Source organism: Trifolium pratense, linkage group LG4, assembly GCF_020283565.1.
Source record: "Trifolium pratense cultivar HEN17-A07 linkage group LG4, ARS_RC_1.1, whole genome shotgun sequence".
NCBI classification, from domain to species: domain Eukaryota; kingdom Viridiplantae; phylum Streptophyta; class Magnoliopsida; order Fabales; family Fabaceae; genus Trifolium; species Trifolium pratense.
Window position 1 is genome coordinate 47,411,082 of NC_060062.1, and position 20,221 is coordinate 47,431,302.

At 36.5% G+C, this 20,221-nt stretch overlaps 1 protein-coding gene across 1 annotated transcript; it reads left to right on the plus strand.

Annotated features, from left to right (window-relative positions):
- Positions 1-344: 344 nt before the first annotated feature.
- Positions 345-3,125, plus strand: LOC123922786 (protein FAR1-RELATED SEQUENCE 5-like). Its single transcript, XM_045975476.1, has 3 exons — positions 345-2,453; positions 2,644-2,733; positions 2,835-3,125. Exons 1-3 carry the CDS (start codon positions 345-347, stop codon positions 3,123-3,125), a joined length of 2,490 nt encoding a protein of 829 aa, XP_045831432.1.
- The last annotated feature ends 17,096 nt before the right edge of the window (positions 3,126-20,221 follow it).

Sequence of the window (20,221 nt, forward strand, 5' to 3'; positions counted from 1 at the left end):
AGCGAGATATTGAAGTTCTCTTACTCAATTGGTGTTCGAGTGCGAGATTAAAAATCGATTCCTTTGTTGCGCTCGTGTCGTTCTAAGGTAAACGTTTTACATCTTTATTTGTAATTAGTTATCAAGATTTAATGATATCAAATTGTAATTTGGGGTTGTTAAATATGATTTCAATTTTGTGAATTAGGGTTTACCAGTGGAACTCATAATTTAATTTGGGAATTACGGTAGGGTTTAGATGTAGATGTCTAATATGGTCAGCTACCTTTGGGAATTAGGTTGTTTTGTAATTGATGGTGACCTGACTTTTGTTGTGTGACAACTTGTGTTAATTCAGGATTACAATGGAAACCTATGATGAGTCTGTTGATGCTGATTCCATTCATTCATCTGAACGTGATTCATGGGACGATGAGTTGGACGATGATGGTAGTTATTCGGTATCTAGTGCGGATAAAAGTTCAACGGATGGCAACAATGATGCAGATGAAGTTGGAGGTGATATTAAGGTAAGGTTTGATACCGTAACTGCTGAAGAAATTCGTTGTATGGAATTTGCTACTGTGAGTGAAGCTTATGACTTTTATTACCGTTATGGTAAATATAATGGTTTTGCTGTTAGGAAAAGTGATAGTAGGGTAACAGGGAGTGGAGATAATAAAGTAATAAAAATGAAGCAGTTTGTATGCAACAAACACGGTGTAAGAGAGAAGAGACACTTAGTTAGGACAGATAGGAAATTAGAACATAGACGTTTGACTCGTACTCAGTGTGGAGCTAGGCTTCGTGTGAATTACAAAGCTGAAAAGGATAGATATGTTGTTACAGCTTTTGAAGAGACTCATAACCATGAATTAACCCCAGCTAGGTTTGTGCACTTACACCCCGTATATCGTAAAATTTCTGAGACAGATAAGGCTCAGGTGGATGGTCTTCAGAAACGTGGTATTAGAACATGCCATATAATGGGGTACATGGTTGCACAAAAGGGTGGATATGCAGGTGTTGGTTTTACAAAGAAAGATTTGTACAACTATTTTGATAAAAAAATGCGTGCTGTTATTAAAGATGGTGATGTTGCCGCATCTTTAAACTATCTAAATATGAAGTCGTCTACTGATCCCATGCTTTATGCTGAGTATGCAATAGACAATATTAATGGAAGAATGAATACTCTTTTTTGGGCTGATGGGATTAGTAGGACCGACTATTTTTGTTTTGGTGATGTGCTTGCATTTGACACGACTTACAGCAAGAACAAATACAACTATCCGTTGGTTATATTTTCAGGGTGTAACCATCACTCTCAAACAGTAATTTTTGGTGCTGCATTGGTGTCAAATGAAACGACAGAGACGTATAAGTGGGTGTTGAGGTGTTTCCTAGAATGCATGGAAGGTAAACAACCAAAAGCGGTGGTAACAGATGGAGATGGGGCAATGAGGGAGGCCATAAAACAGATATTTCCCGATGCTAACCATAGGTTATGCGCTTGGCATTTGAATAAGAATGCAGGTGAGAATGTGAAGAACGGGAATAATTTTTTGGACGGTTTTTCAAAGGCCATGTACTCAAATTTTACTATAGATGAATTTGAAGAGTATTGGTCACATATGATTAAAGAAAATGGAGTGCAAGGACATCCATGGGTAGTCAAAACGTACGAGAATAGGTCATTGTGGGCAACTGCATATCTACGTGATAACTTTTTCGGACGGATAAGAACTACGTCGCAATGTGAAGCTGTTAATGCAATTATTAAGAGTTATGTAAGGAAGAAAGGATGCATTTTTGAATTTATGAATAACTTTGATCAGGCTCTGAGAGATTACAGAAATAACGAATTGGTTGCTGATTTTAAATCATCGTCTACAGATCCTGTATTGTCGACGCAGCTGCCTGTGATTGAGAGTCATGCCGGTAAAATATATACAGCGGCGGTTTTCAAAGAAGTTAGACATGAAATTTTGAAGGCCGGTGAATTGATAGTTAGGGATAAAAGTGAAGTGGGGGGTACTAAGATTTATATATTGACAAGATTTTGTAAGGATGATTATGAAAGAAGTGTTTTTTATGATGGTTCTACATTTAAGTGTTCGTGTAAGAGGTTTGAGTCCCGCGGCATCCCGTGTTCACATATTTTTTATGTAATGAAGGAAGAACACGTTGATCGTATTCCAGACAATTTGGTTTTGTCGCGATGGACCAAGGATGCAAAAATTCAGTATTTGAACATCAGCAATTGTAATGATAATGTTGATTCGAATACGATTGCGGAAGCTCGTTTTGGTTCATATTGTACGGTTTTAACAGATTTTTGCAGAGAAGCTTCAAAAAAGGATGGTGTTTACGCGCAAATAATGGAAGACCTTATGCAGCTGAAAATAAAGTACTGCAGTAATGATGATGCAGCAGTTGGTACACAAAAGTCAGCAGTAGGTGATCTAGTTATGGTTAAGAGTAAAGGTGTGCCGAAGAAAAAAAAAATGACACAAAAGCTGCCAGGCGCTGTTCAAAATGCAAAAATACAACTCCTAATGCTAGGAGATATTCTGTAATTTTAATAAAGCATTATATGTTTGTTATAGGTAATGAGTGTTTTACCTGTCATCGATATTGTATTTGATATCGTTAAATTTGCAGGGTACACAACAAACGTCAGAACAAGCTCCAGAACCAAATGTTGACATGTACTCGATATCGATTTCAGATTCTGTAAGCCAAATTGCTGAGGTATTATATTTTTGCTTTTTATTTTTGTTTGGTTATTATATGTTGATTTGGTTTTCGATAAAATGTTGGGTTATTATATAATAAACTATGTTAATTTTCAGAAAAAGAAAAGGAAAGCAAGTTGCAATGGTCAAAAAAGTGTGCAAAACAAATCTCTGTATGATCCGACAAGATACCGCGGCGCTAATGTGATGACAACTACACAAGTGGAAGTTCCAACCACAAGCATAAGTATGAATCAACAAATGTTTCCAATGCAGTCTATGATGCCTATGATACATCCGATGATGCAGCAAATGCACATGCAACCCATGTACCCAATATATGGAATGCAATCTGGAATGCAAACTGGTTTGCTACAGCAAGTTATAAGATCTTCTAAGAATAATTGATGTGTTAATGATGTAGTTGATTAGAATGTATTTAGGTAATGTTTAGGATGATTTAGGTTGTTATGTTTGTGGATAAGTTTGGTAATGTATGTGGATAAATTGAAACCATGTTTATTTATGGGAATCGATGTTCGTTAAATTTAATTTATTCAAGTTTGAGAAATTGATGAAAGTTAATTTGATTGTTGAATAGAGGACTGATGCAACCGTTATTTAATTGCATAAAATTGATGCAGGCTAGCTGATATTGATGGTTGTATATGAACACTAATAATACATAAAGCTTATAAGCGTCACAGTGGTTTATAGTGTTTGATATTGCAGGCAGGACTTGGGTTCGAATCCCGTTGGCTTCATTTTTGTCATTTAACAGCTTTGGAAACAATAAAGAAAAAACAAAACAAAAGTGGCGCTACACAGGTTCGAACACAAGACTTTAAGAAGCTAGACCATGTAACCACCAGGCTATGACAATTTCATTTGAAAAATTTGCACTCCGTAGTTATATATTTATACATTTAGATCCTTTTAAATAAAAAAAAATTACATATATATATTTACATTGTAGAACACATTTATATTACATGAAATAAAATAAAAAATATTACATGAAATAAAATAAAAAATATAAATAAAATATTTGTAAACAATTTGTCAACATGTTTTGTCAACATTTTGCGATGCGGCCACGATGAATAAGTAAATGAATTGCACATTTAAATTAAAATATTTGTAAAATTATATTGTTTCACTCTAATTTAACTCGTGTATTATCATCGCTAGACTTTTCCTTCTAATTTTCTTTCGATTCATCCGAACTTACGCCGGTCAACCATGTTTTGTCAACATTCTGCGATGCGGTCACGATGAATAAGTAAATGAATTGCACATTTAAATTAAAATATTTGTAAAATTATATTGTTTCACTCTAATTTAACTCGTGTATTATCATCGCTAGACTTTTCCGTCTAATTTTCTTCCGATTCATCCGAACTTACGCCGGTCAACCATGTTTTGTCAACATTCTGCGATGCGATCACGATGAATAAGTAAATGAATTGCACATTTAAATTAAAATATTTGTAAAATTATATTGTTTCACTCTAATTTAACTCGTGTATTATCATCGCTAGACTTTTCCTTCTAATTTTCTTCCGATTCATCCGAACTTACGCCGGTCAACCATGTTTTGTCAACATTCTGCGATGCGGTCACGATGAATAAGTAAATGAATTGCACATTTAAATTAAAATATTTGTAAAATTATATTGTTTCACTCTAATTTAACTCGTGTATTATCATCGCTAGACTTTTCCGTCTAATTTTCTTCCGATTCATCCGAACTTACGCCGGTCAACCATGTTTTGTCAACATTCTGCGATGCGGTCAAGATGAATAAGTAAATGAATTGCACATTTAAATTAAAATATTTGTAAAATTATATTGTTTCACTCTAATTTAACTCGTGTATTATCATCGCTAGACTTTTCCGTCTAATTTTCTTCCGATTCATCCGAACTTACGCCGGTCAACCATGTTTTGTCAACATTATGCGATGCGGTCACGATGAATAAGTAAATGAATTGCACATTTAAATTAAAATATTTGTAAAATTATATTGTTTCACTCTAATTTAACTCGTGTATTATCATCGCTAGACTTTTCCTTCTAATTTTCTTCCGATTCATCCGAACTTACACCGGTCAACCATGTTTTGTCAACATTCTGCGATGCGGTCACGATGAATAAGTAAATGAATCGCACATTTAAATTAAAATATTTGTAAAATTATATTGTTTCACTCTAATTTAACTCGTGTGTTATCATCGCTAGACTTTTCCGTCTAATTTTCTTAAATAAAAATAAAGAAATTTGTAATAAAAATAGATACATATGGGTACGTGCGTGGAGAGGGAATGGATGTTTGGAAGATTGGAATGGATATAAGCGTGGGAACCTGTTCATATCTCGTTTTCCAACAAAAACCACTTTACTTCTTCTCATTCTCATCATTAACACCACAACACACCTGCAAACTCTTCCACTCCTTCCAAACTTGAAAGAATGACGACACCGAAGAGCGCAAGAGCTTCATCGTCGAAACACAGGTTAGATTCGCCATTCCTCTTACTCAAAAAAACAATTTTTTTGGTCTGATGTTGTTGTTCAAAGTTTGCTGTTTCTTTCTTCTTCGTATGTCTTCGATTGTTGTTGTTTACCATCGTCGTTTCCATTGATGTTATCTCGTTTAGATTCATTGCTTTTGTTCGTTGTTTGATTGTTGAAACTATTTTTTATTTTTTTTATAAAAAAATAGTGCTTTTATTGTTGATCTATAAGAATCATTTGTTAAAAAGGGAAAAAGAGTGTAAAATGATTTTGGATCTGTGATAAAAAAGAAAAAGATTGCATTTTTAGAAACTTTTGTTACCATTGATTGTAGAGTAGTCACCGTATGTTGATGATTTGAGTTAAAAAAAATGTATAGTCACTGTAAGTTGCTCAGATGGTGATTGCATGTTGATTTGGGTTTTTTTTCTTTTTCGAAATAGGAATCCAAAGGAGAAGAATGCAGGAATCAATAAAGACATTGAAATAATCTACATTAGCTCAGATGAGGAGGAAAAGGTTAGGGTGGCTGATGAGGTTTTACATGGATGGGGCTGGTCGAAGGAGGTTACTGCGGCCATTGGGAATTGGAGGAAGCCTCAAACATTGGTATGTATTTCATTTTTGTTGTTAGGATAAATTGTGGTGTTAGTGGTATTGATGTTAGTGGTATTTGTGTTGTTGATCTTAACTAAATACTGCAAATTTTTACAGCATGTCCCATCTTGGATTGTTCGACAAGCGTTGCATGACAAGACTCGTATTATTTTGGACTCAGGGGACAATGGTTGTACTTATGGATGCAGCATTACGTGCCCGGCTGAAAGAGGGCCGTTCGTGAGATATATTGGAGATGGGTGGTACTCTTATTTGGAAGACACGAAGCCAAGGATTAGAGATAAGCTGAACTTCATGGTCTCGAAATCTAAGAAGCGCTTGATGGTGAAGTTGATCCGCCGCGAAGATCGTCGTTGAGTGCTATGGTTGTCTGACTTGGTGCTGGTTTTATGTCTTTGTTTTTTATGATGGTAGCTTATTGTATGTGTAACCTAAACGTATTGTGAGTATGTCCTTTTTTTTTTTATGCTTGTCTATGGTTGTGTTAACTATTAAGTACAATCTTCGTTCCGTTGAACAATTATCAATATATTATGGTATTTCTATTAATATAATATGGTATCAATATAGTATTGTTCTATTAATAAGTGGTAAAATTTAACAATTTTTAAGTCTTCTACTATGTATTCGCTAAATGAAAAAAATGACACGAAAAAGAAACAAAAAGTATCGTTCTATTAATAAGTGGTAAATACACTTAATCACCTCTTTACGCACTACGTTTAAAAGAACCGAAACAATTAACAATTTTTAACTCTTCTCTTATGTATTCGCTTAATGAAAAAAATGACACGAAAAGTTCATTTTGCTTAGTTTGATTAACCAAGCGCAAAAAAAAAAAAAGTGTTAAAATGAATTTTTGGGAGTAGTAAAGAAACAAAAAGATTTATTTTGGGAGTTGTGTGTAATCAACATTTGAAAACGTTGCTATAATCTAGGCCTATTATAACTACCACCCTAGGGTTTTGGAAGCTGAAGCTCATTAATAGATGCCCTTGATTTACTCCACAAATAAACAACTTTGTCAGCATAATCCCAATAGTCATTCCTTTGTTTGTTACATAATCAATACTTAGTTTTTTGTTATTATTTTCTCACAAAAAAAATTTCACGCATAAATGTTTCAGAAAAATAAAGTAATTTTAATAGAACAAAGAAAAAAAAATATAATTGTTCCACGCATAATTAAAAGAAGAAAAACCAAACATTTTATTTTTATTAACCAAACATTTTACAATATGCAAAGAAGAAAAACCAAGAAATGAACAACAGTGACTTAAACTTGTTGGATGTGTTCCTTTCATTCTTAAGTTTCATCTTCAGGTGATCTCCTTTATTTAATTTAAGTTCTTTCACAATATTCATCATATCCCTCAAAATCTCTGAGCAGTTGCAACCATTACATGTTGCGCCACTTCCTGATGACCCATCATTATACTCCTTCTTTTTTCTGGGTTGACATTTTGTTTCACGAATATATGGTGGATGACCCTCAATCTCATCATCCCATGTGAACAGTCCACAGCTTGCAGTCCCCTGTATAAAAAATAAAATAAAAATAACAACATTAAAGGAATCCATTACAGATTCGAAATCATTGAGGGAAAAAAATTAAATCATCAGTATTAATTAAACATAAACCCACCAACGAAAGGGTACATTTCCAGAATCTTCGTTTAGGATTTTCATCGGAATTGGATACAAACATCCTCATGGGTCTATTGCAACCGCATTTAGGGATTTGGTAGAGGGTGGATTGAGAAACGGATGAAGAAGAAGCCATGACTCAGACGGTTGGAGGCGTGGTAAGAGATGAGAAAAATTGGGATATTAGGGTTTGTGAGAACAAAGACTGAATTTGCTTCTTTATAATGTCTACATTATTTGGGATAAATATATGGTATATGCAATGTGCATTAGATCATGTAAATAATCAGCCGTTTGATATATCTGAATGGTTGCATTTTAATAGGTTTATGCTAGATCCGAGACGTCCAACTATATTCAGTGGCTGTGATTCATAGCATGTGCAAAGTGTAACAAAAAAAATGAGACAGACTATAATCACCTGTTTTTTTTTTAAAAAAAAAATTATATTACGACGGGTACTAAAATTATATTGTTTCTCCGGAAACGTTATATTTTGAAAACCAATTCCATTAATCGAAGATAAAAGATAACGATAGAGACTATAAGCACCTCTTTTTTTAAAAAAAAAATAAAAAAATTTGAAAAGTGTGGTCGAGACGATTACCTATGAGTTACTCACGTTAACCCTAATATTACGACGGGTACTAAAATTATATTGTTTCTCCGGAAACGTTATATTTTGAAAACCAATTCCATTAATCACTTCTTTTTTTTAAAAAAAAAAATTTGAAAAGTGTGGGCGAGACGATTGCCTATGAGTTACTCACGTTAACCCTAATATTACGACGGGTACTAAAATTATATTGTTTCTCCGGAAACGTTATATTTTGAAAACCAATTCCATTAATCACTTCTTTTTTTTTAAAAAAAAAAATTGAAAAGTGTGGGCGAGACGATTACCTATGAGTTACTCACGTTAACCCTAATATTACGACGGGTACTAAAATTATATTGTTTCTCAAGAAACGTTATATTTTGAAAACCAATTCCATTAATCGCTTCTTTTTTTTAAAAAAAAAAATTTGAAAAGTGTGGGCGAGACGATTGCCTAGGAGTTACTCACGTTAACCCTAATATTACGACGGGTACTAAAATTATATTGTTTCTCCGGAAACGTTATATTTTGAAAACCAATTCCATTAATCGGAGATAAAAGATAACGATAGAGACTATAAGCACCTCTTTTTTTTAAAAAAAAATAAAAAAATTTGAAAAGTGTGGGCGAGACGATTGCCTATGAGTTACTCACGTTAACCCTAATATTACGACGGGTACTAAAATTATATTGTTTCTCCGGAAACTTTATATTTTGGAAATCAATTCCATTAATCGCTTCTTCTTTTTTAAAAAAAAATTTGAAAAGTGTGGGCGAGACGATTGCCTATGAGTTACTCACGTTAACCCTAATATTACGACGGGTACTAAAATTATATTGTTTCTCCGGAAACGTTATATTTTGAAAACCAATTCCATTAATCGCTTCTTTTTTTTTTAAAAAAATAATTTGAAAAGTGTGGGCGAGACGATTGCCTATGAGTTACTCACGTTAACCCTAATATTACGACGGGTACTAAAATTATATTGTTTCTCCGGAAACGTTATATTTTGAAAACCAATTCCATTAATCGGAGATAAAAGATAACGATAGAGACTATAAGTGTAACACCCTAACCCATACTACCCTTAAAAACGTAATTTTAAAAACTTTTCAACAAGTGTAAAGGCAGAGTGCCACGCGGTAATTAAAACACAAGCATACACACAGAGCATCATGAAATTTAACATGAAAAGCAACAGCGGATTCCAATCAAACCAAGCATGCATATATATACATATATATATACATAAGCCATATTCATCCCTAAGGATGTCACTTATACAAGAACTAGCATAACAAAAAGGTAACACCGATATACGATGAAATCCAAGCGTAATCCCCGACTCGATGTTACATTACCAGAGCATTCACTATTTACAAACTCTAGTCAAAAGCTAGTACTAAGAGGAGTAATCTATGCTAAGTCTCCTCACCAAAAGGTACTTCAACACCACGCTAGAACAGCAGTCTAAACGTCGGCACAATCCTCAGCCTGAATATCTGAACCCCCAAAGGTCCAGCAAATAACACAAAGCAGAGAGTTAGAAAACATAATCGCATATCATACGAGCATAAGAAAGACCTTACACTTTCGAACTACATCATACATATTCTAACTCACGTCAAAACATCGCACTAAACAATTATCAATTAATAAGGTTCAACACCATTCAACCAAATAATGTCACTTACCATTTATCAAATATATGCGCATTTACCCTAAGGTATCTAATGCCAATTAATTCACTGTCATGCCATCCCTAGACATAACTAAATGCATGTGGTACCAAGATGTCTCACCAACGGTGGACCAAGAACAGTTTTATATCATGCTGGATATGTCGGAACTTACCGAACCATCTTATCTCCCTTGGATAAGCCAAAACAGTTTTATATCCTGTTGGATAGCAGCTCTGGACTCATGGATTCATCTAATCCGATCCTCGGCTTCATTATGGACACATAATCCATTTTCGTTATTGGAACCCAAGTTTCCAATGTTCACATACAATCATGAATGCATGTATGCATACACATATCAACCATATGATATTCTCTAGCTCGAAGCTACTCTTTTATGAATGCGGGAACACAATCCTAACACATTCACTTAACATTGCAAATTAATGCCAAAACATAACATTGCTCACTTTAAGCTACAACTTATTGCATACACGTTTTTCATTCATATAACGATTAACAATAAGCATTAACAGTATCAACATGTATCAACAATCATGTAAGGATACTCTTAAACCATGTTACAAGTGCCTAATCACACTTACAAACATCAACAAGAATTGCTGTCACAGAGGCCTTCGCTAAGCGAAGCCTTAGCGAGACATGGCGAACCACACCAGGAAGTCACCTGCTCATGGCGAGCATTGGCGAGCTTCAACGAACTATTCGCTGAGCGAAGGCTTAGCGAGCCTAAGCGAACTACACCCGGGAACCACCTGCTCATAGCGAGCTTCGGCGAGATCCAGCGAACCTGTTCGCTACAGCGAACTCCTGGTCGCTTAGCGAACTACACCAGAACAGAATATCTGTTCTTGAGTCATCTAAGGCGGTTTAACCTTAAATCAACTCAAAAATTCATTCAAACATGTTATAAATTCATACAAACAGCCATTTCAAACATATATGGTATCAAGGAACATTAATCATCCCTTCCAAACATCCAAATACCTCTAACAATCAAAATCATGGCAATTTCTTGGGTTTTAAGTAACTTTCATAAACTTTCCAAAAATGATCCAAACACATACATATTCATCATGGGATCAAGCTAGTGATTAACACATACAAAGTGATGATGAAGAACATCATACTCACATACAAAAGCTTAATCAAAATCTAAAAGAAATTGAGTGGGAGAGTTCGGGAACGGAGACATAGACAATCTCCCCTCTCCTTACCACTCAAGAATCATGAATTCTAATCTCTTACCTTAAGCAAAGATGATGATCCAAGCCTTCTCTTGCTCAAGCTTTCTCTTAGCCAAAACCCTAGCTCTTGCTTTATCTTGCTTCTACTCACTCAAACTCAAAGAAATGAATTTATGATACTATTCATGGTTGATATTGCTACTTATACCATTCCCTAAAGTCATGGACCAAGCCCAATTGGCTTAGGCCCAAGCCTCTCACGCCCCCTTTAAGCCCAAAACAAGGTTCTCGCGCCTAATAACTTACGTTCGGCTAAATAATTATTCGCCGCTCACTAAAATAATAAAAGCCAATTAATAAATAAAATAACATTTAATAAAATATACGAATACGAAAAATGGGTCGTTACAATCCTACCCCCCTTAAAAGAATTTCGCCCTCGAAATTACCTAGAAACAGATCGGGATAAGAATCTCTCATCTTGCTTTCCAACTCCCACGTCGCATTCTCACCAGCCGGTCCTCCCCACACGACTTTCACGGATGCAATCTCTTTGTTTCTCAACCTCTTCACTTCTCTTCCTTCGATTCTCAAAGGCACAGTCTCGATGGTCAAGTCATCCCTCACTTGAACATCGTCCGATTCAATCACGTGTGTCGGGTCAGACACATACTTGCGCAACTGTGATACATGAAAAACATCGTGCAAATTCGCCAATGATGGCGGTAATGCAATCCTATATGCAACTTTCCCAACTCGCTTCAAAATCTCAAACGGCCCAATAAACCTCGATGTCAACTTCCTTGACTTCAACGCACGTCCTACTCCAGTAGTCGATTTAACTCGTAGGAATACATGATCCCCTTCTTGGAATTCAATGTCCTTCCTCCTCTTATCATGATAACTCTTCTGTCGACTCTGAGACGCTTTCATCTTCTCACGGATCATCCGAATCTTCTCTGTTGTTTCTTGTACAATCTCTGGTCCAAGAATTGCACCTTCTCCAGTTTCATACCAACACAGAGGTGTCCTACACCTTCTCCCATACAAAGCCTCAAACGGTGCCATTCCGATACTAGAATGGTAACTGTTGTTGTATGTAAACTCTACCAACGGCAAACAAGAATCCCAATTCACGTTTTGCTCCAAAACGCAAGCTCTTAACAAATCCTCTAAGGATTGTATTGTCCTCTCCGACTGACCATCTGTCTGAGGATGATAAGCTGAACTCAACCTCAACTTCGTTCCTAAAGCCTCTTGCAAGCTTTCCCAAAATCTGGAAGTAAATCTCGGATCTCTATCCGAAATAATACTTGTTGGAATACCATGTAGCTTCACAATCTGCTCCACATAAATCTCGGCCAACTTTGGCACCAAAGTACCTTTCCTGATAGCAATGAAGTGAGCACACTTCGTCAAACGATCTACTACTACCCAAATCACCTCGTTACTTTTCTTGGTCTTCGGTAAACCTCCCACAAAATCCATTGCAATGCTATCCCATTTCCATTCGGGTATAAACATTGGTTGTAACAAACCAAACGGCTTCTGATGCTCAATCTTCGATTTCTGACAAGTTAAGCATGAATAAATAAATTCAGAAATTTGCCTCTTCATTCCCGGCCACCAAAATAACTTCCTCAAATCCTGATACATCTTGGTTACTCCAGGATGAATACTCAAACCACTTCTGTGACCTTCTTCCATGATCATTCTCTTCAATTCGGGTACATCCGGTACACAAACTCTTCCGTGAAATCTCATGACTCCACTTTCGTCAATCTTGATATTGGTCTCCTTGCCTTCATTGATGAGTACCATCTTCTCCATCAATTTCTTATCCGATTTCTGACGTTCTTTAATATCTTCAAGAAAAGGATTCGTCAATCTTAACATTCCAAGCTTCACACTTGAAGAAGTAACCTCACACACAAGACTCAAGTCTCGGAATTCTTCAATCAACTCTAACTCTTTCACCATCAATGATGACATATGCAAAGTTTTCCTACTTAATGCATCGGCCACTACATTGGCTTTTCCGGGGTGATAACTCAATTCAAAATCGTAGTCCTTTAAGAATTCGAGCCATCTACGTTGCCTCATATTCAACTCCTTCTGGTCGAATAAGTACTTCAGACTCTTGTGATCACTAAACACTTCAAACCTCGATCCATACAAGTAGTGTCTCCACACTTTCAAAGTAAATACCACGGCGGCTAACTCCAAATCATGCGTTGGATAGTTCCTCTCGTGAACCTTCAGTTGCCTTGAAGCATATGCTACCACATTACCCCCTTGCATAAGCACTCCACCAAGTCCTAACTTCGAAGCATCGCAATACACGACGAACGACTCTTTGGCATCAGGTAAAATCAACACAGGTGCAGTAGTCAATCTTCTCTTGAGCTCTTGGAAGCTCTCCTCACAATTACCGTCCCAAACAAACGCTTGATCTTTTCTCGTCAACTTGGTTAACGGTAAAGCCAACTTCGAAAAACCTTCGATGAATCTTCTATAATAACCGGCTAAACCAAGGAAACTTCTAATCTCTGAAACAGATTCCGGCGTTCCCCACTGTGACACAGCGTCAACCTTCGCAGGATCTACCGCGATTCCTCCACTTGAAATTATATGCCCTAGGAAACTTACCTCTTTCATCCAAAATTCACACTTCGACAACTTGGCATACAACTTCTTCTCCTTCAAGACTTGCAAAACAATCCTCAAGTGCTCCTCGTGTTCTTCCTCGGATTTTGAGTAAATCAAAATGTCGTCAATGAACACCACCACGAATCTATCCAAAAATGAATGGAAAATTCGGTTCATATACTCCATGAAAACTCCAGGTGCATTGGTCACACCAAACGGCATAACTGAATACTCGTAGTGCCCATACCTCGTCCTAAATGCAGTCTTAGGTATGTCTTCCGTCTTCACTCTAATCTGATGGTATCCAGATCTCAAATCGATCTTACTAAACACACAAGCTCCAACTAGTTGATCCATCAAGTCATCTATCCTCGGAAGTGGATATTTATTCTTGATCGTCACTTTGTTCAACTGACGATAGTCTATACATAGTCTCATGCTTCCATCTTTCTTCTTCACAAGCAATACCGGCGCTCCCCATGGCGAAACACTCGGTCGAACAAACCTCTTCTCAAGCAGCTCTTCAAGTTGCTTCTTCAATTCATTCAACTCTGACGCTGACATTCGATACGGCGCCATCGATATCGGACTAGTTCCAGGTACTAGGTCGATAGAAAGCTCTACCTCTCGCTTTAGAGGCACGTCAGATATATCATCCAGAAACACATCTGGGAATTCACAAACGATCGGTAACTCTTCTATCTTAACTCCTCCTTCGAGTTTCAATGATGCAAACATCATGAACATCTCGGCATGTTCTTTCAACGCTTCCGATACTTCCTTCCCGCTCATCAAATGCAAGTTCTCCTCCGGCTTCGGAAAAACAACGGCCTTCTCACGACAGTTGATATGAATTCGGTTGAAGATTAACCAATTCATACCAAAAATTACATCCATACCACTAAGTGGAATACACACCAAATCCATACCAAAATGCCTACCAAAAATGGTTACGGGGCAGTTACGACATACTTGTCGGGTAATCACTGAACCATTAGCAGGAGTTTCTATTTCCATCCTACCCATCATATCCGTTAAAGGAATACTAAGACGCTTCGCACAATCCAAAGAAATAAAAGAATGCGTCGCTCCCGTATCTATAATCGCAATTAAAGGAGTGTCATAGATGAAACACGTACCTCTAATGAGATTGTCCTCAAGGCTAGCATCCTCTCCACTTAAAGCAAACACCTTGCCCATCACCTTCTTGGGCTTCTTACAAGTCAGACTCTTGTGGCCTTCATCTCCACAGTTGAAACACACCACTTTCGTCCTACACACTTCGGTCTTGTGGCCCAGCTTTCCACAATTCTTACACCTATCTCCCTTCCTCGGGCAATCATAAGATATATGACCCCGTTCTCCACAGTTATAACAACTTCCATTCATCGGCTTCTTACTTCCACTTGTATTCCCCTTACCGCGGTTGTCATAAGGTTTTCCGCGCTCTTGTCCTTTCCCTTTTCGGTCGTTCACAGCCTTATAGTAGTTCACCTTAGCTCTACCATCCTCATCACAGATCATACTCTTGTTCACAAGGGTCGCAAAATCCCTTATCTGTGAAAATCCAATCATATGCTTGATGTCTGGACGTAGACCACTTTCAAACTTCACACACTTGTCGTCCTCCGCTTCCAAAGTATTGTAATGCGGACTAAACGCACACAAAGTCTCAAACTTGACGGCATAGTCAGCCACCGTCATATTTCCCTGTTTCAACTCCATGAATTCTACCACTTTCTTATTCTTCACATCTACAGGAAAATACTTAACCAAAAATTCTCTTTTAAACATTGCCCATGGTATAGCCATACCACCGGGTCCTAGCCTCAACTTGGCATTCTTCCACCACACATTCGCTTCCTCGCGCAACACATATGTTCCAAGGGTTGTCTTCCCTTCCTCGGAACAATCCATCGCTTCAAAAATTATTTCAAGTTCCTCCAGCCACTTGTAAGCTCCATCCGGGTTGTAACCTCCGGTAAATGTTGGCGGTTTCTGCTTCATGAACCTTTCCAACCTCATCTCTACCTCTCTTCCAGGTTGATGATCTCTAACCACTATGTTGGTGAGTGCGGCCAAAGCTTCCGCAATCTGGGCATTCGTTCTCGCAGCAGCCATGATTCCTGAACGAATCACAACTAGACGTTAGAAAGTACTAACAGTGTTCCCTACACATGCTCATACGGGGAAAAGAAAAGTCCTAATTGGTTCACACGAACCGACCTGCTCTGATACCACTATTGTAACACCCTAACCCATACTACCCTTAAAAACGTAATTTTAAAAACTTTTCAACAAGTGTAAAGGCAGAGTGCCACGCGGTAATTAAAACACAAGCATACACACAGAGCATCATGAAATTTAACATGAAAAGCAACAGCGGATTCCAATCAAACCAAGCATGCATATATATACATATATATATACATAAGCCATATTCATCCCTAAGGATGTCACTTATACAAGAACTAGCATAACAAAAAGGTAACACCGATATACGATGAAATCCAAGCGTAATCCCCGACTCGATGTTACATTACCAGAGCATTCACTATTTACAAACTCTAGTCAAAAGCTAGTACTAAGAGGAGTAATCTATGCTAAGTCTCCTCACCAAAAGGTACTTCAACACCACGCTAGAACAGCAGTCTAAACGTCGGCACAATCCTCAGCCTGAATATCTGAACCCCCAAAGGTCCAGCAAATAACACAAAGCAGAGAGTTAGAAAACATAATCGCATATCATACGAGCATAAGAAAGACCTTACACTTTCGAACTACATCATACATATTCTAACTCACGTCAAAACATCGCACTAAACAATTATCAATTAATAAGGTTCAACACCATTCAACCAAATAATGTCACTTACCATTTATCAAATATATGCGCATTTACCCTAAGGTATCTAATGCCAATTAATTCACTGTCATGCCATCCCTAGACATAACTAAATGCATGTGGTACCAAGATGTCTCACCAACGGTGGACCAAGAACAGTTTTATATCATGCTGGATATGTCGGAACTTACCGAACCATCTTATCTCCCTTGGATAAGCCAAAACAGTTTTATATCCTGTTGGATAGCAGCTCTGGACTCATGGATTCATCTAATCCGATCCTCGGCTTCATTATGGACACATAATCCATTTTCGTTATTGGAACCCAAGTTTCCAATGTTCACATACAATCATGAATGCATGTATGCATACACATATCAACCATATGATATTCTCTAGCTCGAAGCTACTCTTTTATGAATGCGGGAACACAATCCTAACACATTCACTTAACATTGCAAATTAATGCCAAAACATAACATTGCTCACTTTAAGCTACAACTTATTGCATACACGTTTTTCATTCATATAACGATTAACAATAAGCATTAACAGTATCAACATGTATCAACAATCATGTAAGGATACTCTTAAACCATGTTACAAGTGCCTAATCACACTTACAAACATCAACAAGAATTGCTGTCACAGAGGCCTTCGCTAAGCGAAGCCTTAGCGAGACATGGCGAACCACACCAGGAAGTCACCTGCTCATGGCGAGCATTGGCGAGCTTCAACGAACTATTCGCTGAGCGAAGGCTTAGCGAGCCTAAGCGAACTACACCCGGGAACCACCTGCTCATAGCGAGCTTCGGCGAGATCCAGCGAACCTGTTCGCTACAGCGAACTCCTGGTCGCTTAGCGAACTACACCAGAACAGAATATCTGTTCTTGAGTCATCTAAGGCGGTTTAACCTTAAATCAACTCAAAAATTCATTCAAACATGTTATAAATTCATACAAACAGCCATTTCAAACATATATGGTATCAAGGAACATTAATCATCCCTTCCAAACATCCAAATACCTCTAACAATCAAAATCATGGCAATTTCTTGGGTTTTAAGTAACTTTCATAAACTTTCCAAAAATGATCCAAACACATACATATTCATCATGGGATCAAGCTAGTGATTAACACATACAAAGTGATGATGAAGAACATCATACTCACATACAAAAGCTTAATCAAAATCTAAAAGAAATTGAGTGGGAGAGTTCGGGAACGGAGACATAGACAATCTCCCCTCTCCTTACCACTCAAGAATCATGAATTCTAATCTCTTACCTTAAGCAAAGATGATGATCCAAGCCTTCTCTTGCTCAAGCTTTCTCTTAGCCAAAACCCTAGCTCTTGCTCTATCTTGCTTCTACTCACTCAAACTCAAAGAAATGAATTTATGATACTATTCATGGTTGATATTGCTACTTATACCATTCCCTAAAGTCATGGACCAAGCCCAATTGGCTTAGGCCCAAGCCTCTCACGCCCCCTTTAAGCCCAAAACAAGGTTCTCGCGCCTAATAACTTACGTTCGGCTAAATAATTATTCGCCGCTCACTAAAATAATAAAAGCCAATTAATAAATAAAATAACATTTAATAAAATATACGAATACGAAAAATGGGTCGTTACAATAAGCACCTCTTTTTTTAAAAAAAAAAAAAAAATTTGAAAATTGTATCGAGACGATTACCTATGAGTTACTCACGTTAACCCTAATATTACGACGGGTACTAAAATTATATTGTTTCTCCGGAAACGTTATATTTTGAAAACCAATTCCATTAATCGAAGATAAAAGATAACGATAGAGACTATAAGCACCTCTTTTTTTTAAAAAAAAAAGAAAATTGAAAAGTGTGGTCGAGACGATTACCTATGAGTTACTCACGTTAACCCTAATATTACGACGGGTACTAAAATTATATTGTTTCTCCGGAAACGTTATATTTTGAAAACCAATTCCATTAATCGGAGATAAAAGATAACGATAGAGACTATAAGCACCTCTTTTTTTTAAAAAAAAAATAAAAAAATTTGAAAAGTGTGGTCGAGACGATTACCTATGAGTTACTCACGTTAACCCTAATATTACGACGGGTACTAAAATTATATTGTTTCTCCGGAAACGTTATATTTTGAAAACCAATTCCATTAATCGCTTCTTTTTTTTAAAAAAAAAAAATTTGAAAAGTGTGGGCGAGACGATTGCCTATGAGTTACTCACGTTAACCCTAATATTATGACGGGTACTAAAATTATATTGTTTCTCCGGAAACGTTATATTTTGAAAACCAATTCCATTAATCGGAGATAAAAGATAACGATAGAGACTATAAGCACCTCTTTTTTTAAAAAAAAAAAAAATTTGAAAAGTGTGGTCGAGACGATTACCTATGAGTTACTCACGTTAACCCTAATATTACGACGGGTACTAAAATTATATTGTTTCTCCGGAAACGTTATATTTTGAAAACCAATTCCATTAATCGCTTCTTTTTTTTTAAAAAAAAAAATTTGAAAAGTGTGGGCGAGACGATTGCCTATGAGTTACTCACGTTAACCCTAATATTACGACGGGTACTAAAATTATATTGTTTCTCCGGAAACGTTATATATTGAAAACCAATTCCATTAATCGTTTCTTTTTTTAAAAAAAATAAATTGAAAAGTGTGGGCGAGACGATTGCCTATGAGTTACTCACGTTAACCCTAATATTACGATGGGTACTAAAATTATATTGTTTCTCCGGAAACGTTATATTTTGAAAACCAATTCCATTAATCGGAGATAAAAGATAACGATAGAGACTATAAGCACCTCTTTTTTTTTAAAATTTTTTTTTTTGAAAAGTGTGGTCGAGACGATTACCTATGAGTTACTCACGTTAACCCTAATATTACGACGGGTACTAAAATTATATTGTTTCTCCGGAAACGTTATATTTTGAAAACCAATTCCATTAATCACTTCTTTTTTTTTAAAAAAAAATTTGAAAAGTGTGGGCGATACGATTGCCTATGAGTTACTCACGTTAACCCTAATATTACGACGGGTACTAAAATTATATTGTTTCTCCGGAAACGTTATATTTTGAAAACTAATTCCATTAATCACTTATTTTTATATTTTGGAAAAAGGTAGTCGCTTTACTTTGTTATATATTTTGGAAAATCAAAAAAATCATTATTTTAAAAATTAATCTCACAAGATGGAAGGAAGATGGAAGGAAGATCGATGGTTTTAGTTAACAAATACATTGTAAATGTTAAACTCATTAATCACCACTTACCCGTTCAATTCTTCGTAATAAACACCACCATTAATATTTGCTCACCAAAACTCATCATTACGGACATTGGAACTGTCCATGAACCATTGTTACTCCCAAAACCCTTCTACCAAGACATAATCAAATCACTTCCTCTACTCTCGTGAAATTTTTCTTCTTCTTTTTTCCTCTTCTCCGCTCCATCCATCTATCAACTACAAACATGGTGGTGACTGTTGGTGAAATCCTTCAAAGACCAGAGCAGGGGTCTTTTTTGACGATTCATGTCAAAGGAGAGGTAAGTTTCATGATTTGATTTGTCAATTTTTTCTAGTTTTTTAAATAGTATGTATGCGCAAAACACAGTAAATCGAAAGGAAAGGACGAAGAACAAAGCATGTTATGTTTTCGTTTTCTTTTTAATCTACTTTTTTTGGTTTAAAACAGAGCATGTTGTGTTCGT